Below are 10,348 nucleotides of genomic sequence, written 5' to 3'. Positions count from 1 at the left end.
ACCATGGGCAAAAACATTGAAGGATAGCATGGATCTGAGGGGATGTCACAGGGGCAATTTCATGCTTCAGCTGGATGAAGAAAACGTTTCAGTTTCATCCAATCTTGATATTCTAGCACCCATTCTTTAAGAACTCTCAAATTTCAAGTCACATAATATTATGGAAAAGCTTTAAATTAGGGCTCTGGTTCCGGTTCTACTATGTTACTTTTTGACCTTGGGCTAGTTATTTTTCCTTTCTTGTCTTCAGTTTGCCACCTCTGCAAAATAGTTTTTAGAATGTTCCAGCTCTCACATTACCTAGAACCTGGGAGATTCAGTGAGAACTCTAACACTAATTAGCTGGGTGACCTTGGATAAGCCATTTCAGTTCTGTGGGCCTGTTTTAGCATCTTTTTTTCCGTTAGATGTTCTTTAGAGTTCCAAGACCATTCATTCAGTCAGCTCTCTTATGCCTTTTTCTTTTATTTTTTTAAAAGATTGTATTTGTTTGTTTATTTATTTATTTATTTATTTGAGAAAGAGAGAGATAAAGAGAGAGCACAAGCAGGGGAAGTGGGAGGGGGAGAAGCACGCTCCCTGCTGAGCAGGGAGTCCCATACAGGGCTCAAACCCAGGACCCTGGGATCATGACCTGAGCTGAAGGCAGATGCTTAACCAACTGAGCCACCCAGGCGCCCCTTGTTATGATATATTCTTTAAAAAATGTTTTTACCAGTAGCAATTCCCAGTTACCTATGAATATCATATACTTTATGTGGCAAAAATTAAATACCTTTGATAATAAATACCTTTGCCCACAACCAACTAAAGAATCCCCAAAACAAGCCATAAAGAAAAACGTCCGTACCATTGTCTTCAGAAAAACCAGGTGGCAGAAGACCAATGTTTTTCAAATGGTTGGGTGTAGCTGCAGAAAGTGACATGATTTCCCCAACAGCTTCATGGAACCCTTCATTAGCTCCATTTCTTAGCAGGAAGGGTTGCTCGGCATACGCCATGTCATACTGGATGTGTCCCATCTCATGATGGGCTGTCAGGAAGTCATCCATCGTCACCTTTGTGCACATCTTGATCCTGCACAAAAATGGGCAAGATTAAAATGTATCTCAATGAATTTGATGTAATCATCACAGTAAGAGCAGTATAGGATTTTGGTAGCATAGACCATCTTTCCAAGATTTGTTCACCAATGAATCTTGAGGACTTATCTTTTATGTCCTAGAAACGGTGCAAGGTGCTCAAAATAAAATGATGGGCAGGGCTGAACCCTATTGCTCACAAACTAACAGAAAGATAAGCAGAGCCTTCTACTACAAAAACTCTCAGGCAAGTACTCTCTAAGTGATCAGTGGACATGGCCTTGGGCATAACAATAAGTGAATGCAGGCACAGTCTTCTAGAAGCATCAAGAAGGGCATAACTGAGGCTGCAATGAGCAACCGGAGCTTGATCAACATGTAGAAATTTGCCAGGTAGATGGCAAGGAGGGACAAGACGTTGACATTGCTGGAAGTGCTCAATGAGAAAGGCTTGAGAAAAGGGTGTAGCATTCAGGACATCGCAGGCAGTTTGGTAGAACCAAGATAAGTAGGAGGAGAAGGGGCTGGAAATTGATATTTGGGAGTCATTAGCATGTAAGTCAGGGAATAGATGTGATGGCCCATGAAGCAGGTACAGAATGGCAAGGAAAGAGGGCCAAAAACAGAGCCCTAGGAGGTCCCAGTATGTACGGAGTAGAGAAAGATGATTCAGAGAAGATGGAGAGAGAGAGATATCAAAGAAGTCCAGAAGAGCATGACAATGCAGAAACCAATGAAAAATAGCTTTTTGAAGAAAACTTGTAAACACTGTCTAAGGCTGCAGCGGCCCAATGGGATAAGGACTGCATTTGGCAATTAGAGAGTGGTCCTGTTCAACTTGGCAAGAGCAGTTCCACTCCGGTGAATGCAGGGGGCATATTTCAGTAGGTTCCCAAATTAATTTTCTGACCATGTCATCCCCCTGATAAATACCCTGTAAGTCTCCCCCAGTGCTCGAGAAGAAACTCAGACGCCTTAATATAGCCCAGTATGACCTGCTTTTCTAACCTGGTTTTTCTCTATTCTCTTTTGAAACAATTACAAGAAGAGCTACTGTGTGTTTAATGTCTGCAGTACCTAAGAGCCTGGGCTAGGAAACTTACATATACTCACTCATTTTTAAGCCTCACTCTAGTACCGGAGTCAGTAAAGTGTTTTGACAAATCAGGCTTTGTTGGAACCCAGGCGACCTTTGTTTGCCTGTAGTCCACGGCTGCTTTGATGTCACAAGGGCAGAGCTGCGTAGTTGCCGCAGAGACCTGGGAAGCCTGAACTATTTACTCTCCGACCCTTTACAGAAAAGGACTGTCGAGCCCTCCTCCAGTGGGTGCTGCTGGGGTCCTGCCCAGCCCAGCTCTCCTGGGCAGATCCACCCATCCTCCATGCTGACTGAGTCAACAGCTGCCTTCTCGTGCACTGCCTTTGGCTAAATGAGAGGCGCCTCAACCAGGAGATCACATGCTCCCACACTCTGGGGCAGTCCGCAGCCAATGACTGACTAATATGGGGGTACAAAAGGCCAGTCCTCTTTTCTCAAGGTGTGACCAACTGTGGTGCAAATCGGGGTCCAGAGAGCCCCGTGGGATCAGGCTGAGGCCAAGTCTCCAGCAAAGACCGCAACCTTACTTAACTCTTTCCCCTGCCCACCCTGATTCCCTCACTCCCTTTTGCCTGACGTCTGTCCTTCAATGAAGCATTTGTACCAGAATCTGCTTCTCAAGCTGGGGAACCTAACCTAAGACACTCACAAAGCTGGTACCTGGGAATTACCACTCCCCTTTGTAGATAAGGAAAATGAAATCCAAGAAGGTTAAATACCTTGACCAAGGCTGCCTAGTCATTAAGTGACACACCTGGGATTCAAAAGCCTGTGCTCACTCCGCCGTATCACAGACCCTTCTTCGCATGGCCTTTATTCTAGCCTAACTTGCTAGTTCTGGTACACAATGCCAGGTCCTGCCTCTCTGCATTTGATCCTGATTTTCTCCCAGCCCAGTGTCCTCCTCCCAGCTCTGTCTGTCCAAACCCTTCTCGTCTTTCAAGCCTAATTCAAATGTCTGAGCCTGTCGGAGCCCTGTCTGAGCCTACATCCTATTCCGGGTGTAGTCAGTTCTCTTCCAATTCCCTATAGAGTGTTCTCTATCTAACACATGGTTCTCTTCTAACACATGTCACTTTCTCTCTTTTATCCCAGCTTATTTATTCACCTGTCCTGTCTTACTTACAAGAGGGAAACATGGAGGGAAGGAACAATGCCTGATTCACCCAGCCATCTTCCATAAATCTTAGCACCAAATCTTACTCACGGGGACACCACCCTTCCCATGACCAGGTAAATCTAATGGGTGCATATTATTTCAAATGAGGCAGACTGTCTAAAGTTCAAGTTAGGGTCTGCTGACAACCCTCTTTTCCTGGAAAAGCCCAGATGTGCTCTCAGGGACTACTGAGCCCTCGTTTAAGGAGAGTTCACACATCTCTTCTGTGCACAGAGAAGCAGAGAAGAAATCCAAATCCATCCTCATCTCTGCCTCCATTGTCTCCCAGTTTAGTGTCAGCTGTGTAAGGGTCATCCTCACTACCTGAAGTCACCCTTCCCTAGGTCCCAAGCTGTGGGGTGGCAGACCACTTTCTGGCCGTCGCCTGGCTCCGTTAGCATGGAGTTTTCCCAGAATTCTTGAGTCATATTAGGAAGGCCAACAGACACAAAGAATTTCTCAGCCTCTTCGAATATCCTCCTTGCATCCCAGTTCTGAAAGGAAAAAAAAACCAGCATTTCATTCTAGCATTAAAATAACAGCATTCTTTCTGTTGGCTATGTACAGAGGCATAGCCTTTCTGGAAAGCAATTTGGCGACATGTATGGACAAGTCAAGCTTTCAAGGTGTTTACACTCTTTGTCTCAGTAATCCTGTCTCTAGGGAACTAACCTAGGAAATTCTCAGAAACTAGGTCAAAGAATTACATTTAAAATGGGTTCTTTTGTTTATTATTTTTAAATATTGAAACATATTTGACACATCACATTGTGTAAATTTAAGGTGTACAACATGTAAAATGATTTTTAATAGAGAAAAAAGTGGAAACCACCACCAGAATGGTTAAATACATAGTGATGTCTTTGTGGAATGGAAAATCTAAATAAATTCAATTCATAAACTTTTTATTGATGCTTTTTATAATTTAATATTAAGTGAAAAAGTAGAATATATAAACCACTTGTATTATATGATATTAATGAGGAAATACACAAAAAATTAACAGACTGTGTGATGCTTTTGTCTTTATTCTTCATATTCCAAGTATAAGCAAAAACAATGACCTTCACTTTCCTAAAAAACTATTCAAGTCAAGCCAACAATCCTTGACTGAACTCCTTCAAGGGGGGAGGCCCTGATGTTAGGTTCAGTGGAAGCCACAAACAATAAGGGGCAGATGAAGTTATGGACTTTTGGAACCCAAAAGGCCTGCGTGTGACCCAGTAGCCAATAAGTGGCTGAGACTTGGCTTCATAGTTCGTATGGGAATCTAAAGTTTCAGAATGTTCTGGAACTGGAGAGGGGAAGCAGTAGGTATCTGCCATCCAGCAAACTCTTCTGGTTGCTAATCAGGACTTCTTTGGAAATAAGGCCCACATGAGGCAAACTAAGTTTGTGCAACTGGCGGATAATTCATGACTCACTTCTGGTAACACAGAAAACTTCCTCTGATCTCAAAGACCAGTCAAGTCTGGTTTTTCTCCTTTATCGCCTCAGGGATATGAAACAGGATGTGATACTGTGGATGTTTTTTATTATTGCCCTTTAAAGGCAATATTGGTATTAGTAGGTATGGTATTCTCAAGCTGAAAGAATACCTGTATACCAAAACAGCGTAGACTAATAAGCACAGCTAATGTCGGTTAAATGCAGAAGGAACGAGTGGAAAATGAAACCTGAAATATTAGGAGTTCTGAGGTCAAATCTTAGTTGCCATTGATTGTCTTTGTGACTTCGGGCAAGACATTTACCCAGGCCTCAGTTTCCTCACCTACAACACGGATCCATCACCTTCCCTGTCCTGACAGTCTCGTAGGTGTGTTGTCAAGACAACCTTAGGAGAGATGGTGCATGTACCAACGCCGGAGATAGGCTGAGGAGCTACGTGTGGATGGGCCTCTGCCACTGCTCAGCTGTGAAACCGGGCCTAGCAACAGCTGCGGGAGTTTGGAGGCCCTTGTGGCCTCATGTTTTTATTTTACTGTGGCCTTTTCCCAGGAGCATGTTATGTATGTGAAGATATTCACTGCATGGCTGCTTACAGGTTTAAAACCGTTCCCAAGGAAAAACCCAGTGATGTGTAAAGAGGAAAGGAAATCATGGTGCAACTCTCTGAAGACATTTCAGACAGCCAAGAGAAGTATGACCACACATTGTACCCGAAAACTGTAGACTATTAGCTGAATAAAGAAAAATATGTAATTATAACATGATTTCACCCATGGCAGGGAACACAGTGAATTTCAACAATTATGCGAGGATGGTAACAAAAAAGTAATTTAAAAATTATTTTAAAGACTCCTATAATATTTTTAACAATAATGATTTTTTAAATATGCAAAAATCTTCTAATGATATCATTTTCTCTGTTCATAGAGAGTACAGACTGATTACTTAGCAGCCACTAACTCTGGAAAGAGTAATGCCAACCAGTTGATAATTCCACATCTAACTGCTTAATGGAAAACTCAGGTCATCTCGATTTTTAATATCTCTCAGCAAGATCAATACCGTACTTATCATTCAAGGTACTTGACTCCCCTGACATTGTAAATTACTTTTCCAGGAAAAGATAGCTACATAAGAAATACATTTATTTTTTTTTAAGATTTTATTTATTTATTTGAGAGACAGTGTGTGCATGTGCACCAGTGTGGGGAGGGCCAGAAGGTGAAGGAGAGGGAGGAGGAAAGAATCTCAAACAGACTCCGTGCTGAGTGCGGAGCTGGGGCTCAATCTCATGACCTTGAGACCATGACCTGAGCTGAAACCAAGAGTCGATGCTTAACCAACTGAGTCACCGAGGCCCCCCAAGAAATACATTTGAATTAGCATAACATTTTTTCACATGGTTTTATATGCAAAAGATAAGGAGAGAAAAATGGCAGAAAAAGAAATGAAGTTGAGGATTTAGATTTGGTTCTTAAGGCCTCTTCCTACCTGGTTCACCATTGCATCAGTAACATCTATGTTTGGTTTCTGTCCAAAGGGGATTGTCAGAGGGTACAGGTTTGTCCAAAATCTACCCCACATATCGCCTATAAAAAAAAAAAAGATTTTGTTAGTACACAGCAAAGGCAGCAGAAATACAGACCTAATTTTACACAGTGCATAAGTTAGGATCAGTAAACAGGCCATATGGTATTCTGGAATTAATCTAGTTTCTTTTCATTACCTCTTTTCCTGTTCTCTTATTCACAATTTGCAATACTCCCTTCTTTTACTCTCTCCTCTAAAAGGTCAAAATGGCAGGAGATTATCCCTGTTTCTCCCATTTTGAATTACAATTCAAAGGTGCAATTTATTAAATATATGGAACATCATAGCTACTCTAGATTAGAAACAGATTTATATAATCCACTGTCCATGGAACAAAATATTGCAAATTAAACTATTAGTAATTCCTAATATTGGACTGAAGAGAGATCAAATAGGACCATCATCCAGGAATCTCTACTAACTAGTAGCAATGTTCCACCTTCATCACTCTACTATAGTAATACACTTAGTTGGGTAATTTTTCAAACATCTCAAATAAACGCTAAATTGGATTCCAAGGCCAGAGACCCTAAAAGGCAAGATGGATCTAGAAAAAGTCAATCTAATAGCAAAACCAGAATGTTGGCACCAAAGGAATAGGGCAACATAATTACATGAAGAATATTCCAATGAACTCATGTTTTAAACAATAAAATTCAGTAGAGATAAGTATAAGTATGCTTAAATTTTATTTATTTATATTTTAAAAGATTTTATTTATTCATTTGAGAGAGAGAGAGAGCACATGTGAGAGACAGAGCACAAGCAGTGGGGAGGGGCAGAGGGAGAAGGAGAAGTAGACTCCTGGCTGAGCAGGGAGCCCAACGCAGGGCTCAATCCCAGGACCCTGGGATCATGATCTGAGCCCAAGGCAGACGCTTAACTGACTAAGCCACCCAGGTGCCCTTCAGCTTAAATTTTAAAGAACGATGTATCCACTATAAAAATATGTGATAAGTGACTTCAGGCTGAAACATAGTCCACATGTAAAAGACCAAAAGGGACCCAACAAACAGTGTGACATGGCTTCCAAAACACAAATGTAATCTTAAGGTAAATAAATAGAATTATAGGGTCTGGAACAAAGGAAGGCATGGTACCATTTTTACTCCATATTGGCCAAACCTCATCTGGACTTCAGTTCTGAGCATGATATTTGAAGAGAGACATCAACTAAGGCTAGCTTGTCCAAAGGAGAACAATTAGAAAATTAAGGTTTAAAGAATGGCTAAAAATCTGTGTAGGGTATTTCACTGGAAAGGAGCAAAGAGTGTATACATGATGGTAACGATAATACTCTCTAAAATATACTGAGTACATACTCTTGTGCCAGGTACTATGCTGTGCCTTATACGATGGTTGTTTAAAAGATCCAGAAGGCCATTTTATAGAAGAAGATTGGACATATTCTGGGTAACCTCATATCGTGGAATTAGATGTAATGAATGCAAAGCATTAGGGGGTGTTGATTCAGTCCCACATAAGGTAGAACTTGCTTATAATTGGTGCCACGTAGCAATAGATTAGTCTACCTTGGAAGGAAGAAAGAGCCACATCACACCAGATAGGTTTAAGCAGAAAATGAATTACTGAAGAATGCCTACCAAAGACATTGTAGAGAGTATTTATAAATTGCCTTAGAGTAAAAGTCTCCATAGGTCCTTCGTCCATATTCTCTCCTGCTGAGAGAGAGCTTTGGCTGTTGAGAAGAATTAGCTACCAGCAACTTATCTTGGTAGGAATGCTATGTATGCATGACATGAACTTTTCAAACACCTATATCTTATTTGGCCTCAGCTTCTAGAGAGCGGTAGAGGGGAAGGAAGGATGGCCACTCTCTGGAAGGGAGTTAGAAGATTCAATAAAGGGCCCCAGGTCTTTCATGGTCTACAAAGGCTCTGTGGCAGGACAGAAAGTTCTTGGAAGATTGAGTCTCCTCTTAAGCTAGGCATTTTTCTTCATGGCAAAAACTTCATTCATAACCCATATGGTTCCAAAGCACATACTTTGCGGGAAAAGTAATTGGTGAAGTTTAGAATAAACTTATGAAACTTTTACTCAAGCTATACCTTAATTCTAGAAAGCCTTTCTCTCACCCCTGACCACCCCCAGCCTACCAAGCTTCATTCCTCTGACAATACTAAAATGCCAAACTCCACCTCAAGATCTTAGCCAATCAACTTAAATTGTAAAACTTATTTTCTCCATTTCCACTCTCATTTGAATTTGGAGTTCTTTCTCCAGTTATCTTAAATAATCCCTTTATCCTTTGGACTGTGGCCAACATAATAACCCTTATGTGTAAGATAAAAACAATTTTAAATGCTTTTATGTTGAAGAAAGTGCTTGCAAAATGTGATTTCGATAATGTTACTAACTTCACTCACAAAATTTTCCGAAAGTTTTATGTTGGGCTTCATTACAAAAACAAACAAAACAAATAAACAAACAAACAAAAGATTTATCGGTGGAAATAACAGAAAACAAACTACACAAGGAGTTCCTGGAGTTTCTTACCAAGCAAATGGGCCGGGAGACATCCAGTTGGGCTGATACGGGAGGGGTAGGTGTCCATCAACTTTGCCCTCACATAAGCATGAAGATGTTCATACAATGGTTTAATCTGAAAAGCCCAGGAAGAAAATTTAAGACCAAGAGTAGTCTACTCCAATTTCCAATCCCCAACACTAAAGATAGAAGCCTCTTTAGACAAGTAGAATTTCCCTAAATTCTAATTTCTTCTCCTCTCAAATACTCTGGAGAGTTTGAAAGAATCTCTTCTTCCCAGATATTAATGATGACTAGCCTCACTGCATAAAGCAATTAACATACCTGGAGGAATGCAGGTCCCAAAGTGAAAATAGATGGAAAATATCCATTTTTAAGATGTAACCTACTTCCTTTGTTTTTAAATTGAAGTACATTTACATCCCATAAAATGCACCCATTTTTAAATGTACAGTTTCATGAGTTTTAGGAAATTTATACTGTTGGGCAACCTTCACTACTACCCACTTTTAGAATATTTCCATTACCCCCAAAACTTTTGTTGTTCCCGTTTTCAGTCAATTTCAGACCCAGCCCCAGGTCATCACTGAACTGATTTCTGTCTCTATAGTTTTGTCTATCCTGGAAATTTCATATAAATGAAATCATAAAGTATGTAACCTTTTGTGTCTGGCTTCTTTCACTCAGCATGATTTTTAGATTCATCATGTTACTGCATGTATCAGCAGTTCATTCTTTTTAGTACTGGTAGTGTTTCATTTTATGAATACATCCGAGTTTGCTTTATTTAGTATTTCATGGATACAACTCACCAGTTGAAGGACAGCTAGGTTGTTCCCAGTTTGGGGCTATAATGAATAATGCTTCTATGAACATTAATGTGTGAGTCTTTGCATGGATCTATATTCTCATTTCTCTCATATAGATACCTAAGAGTGGAATACCTTAGTCATACGGTAAGTGCGTGTTTAACTTTTTAAGAAACAGCCAAAGCAATTTCCCCAGCAGCTGCGCCATTTTGCATTTCTGTCAGCAGTGTCTCCACACCCATACCAGCACCTGCTATGTCAGTCTTTTTTAACTATAGCCATTCTGGCACATGTGTGGGGTGTGTGTGTGTTAAAGATTATTTATTTATTTATTTATTTATTTATTTATTTATTTATTTTTTATTTAAGAGAGAACACAAGCCGGGGGAGGGACAGAGGGAGAGGGAGAAGGACGAACAGACTCCCCACTGAGCAGGAAGCCCAACGCGGGCTCAATCCCAGGACCCTGGGATCATGACCTGAGCCCAAGCCAGACACTTCGCTGACTGAGCCACCCAGGTGCCCCTCTCCAACTTCCATTTTTGATGGCTCTGCCTAACTAAGGCTATGACAGAGTAGGTCTACATAGACGTTTGAAGGCACAGGGGTAAGCGGGAGACATGGGAGTGAAAATGAAAGAAGAGAGAGACAC

The 10,348-nt window shown here is 40.9% G+C and overlaps 1 protein-coding gene across 3 annotated transcripts in view; it reads right to left on the bottom strand.

Moving 5' to 3' along the window:
* Positions 1-10,348, bottom strand: part of ACE2 (angiotensin converting enzyme 2) — a 41,338-nt gene that overhangs the window by 18,617 nt on the left and 12,373 nt on the right. For all 3 annotated transcript variants that reach the window (XM_008696415.2, XM_040634118.1, XM_040634122.1), the window contains exons 6-9: positions 8,897-9,002; positions 6,281-6,378; positions 3,665-3,834; positions 851-1,077 (exon numbers count right to left, since the gene is read on the bottom strand). In XM_008696415.2, the coding sequence (XP_008694637.2) occupies positions 851-1,077; positions 3,665-3,834; positions 6,281-6,378; positions 8,897-9,002 (601 nt within the window). The remainder of the gene's footprint in view (positions 1-850; positions 1,078-3,664; positions 3,835-6,280; positions 6,379-8,896; positions 9,003-10,348) is intronic.

The sequence above is a fragment of the Ursus maritimus genome (genome assembly GCF_017311325.1).
Source record: "Ursus maritimus isolate PB19 chromosome X unlocalized genomic scaffold, ASM1731132v1 scaffold_X1, whole genome shotgun sequence".
Lineage (NCBI taxonomy): Eukaryota > Metazoa > Chordata > Mammalia > Carnivora > Ursidae > Ursus > Ursus maritimus.
Note: the sequence above shows the minus strand (reverse complement) of the source record. Positions and strands in the feature narration are given on the sequence as shown.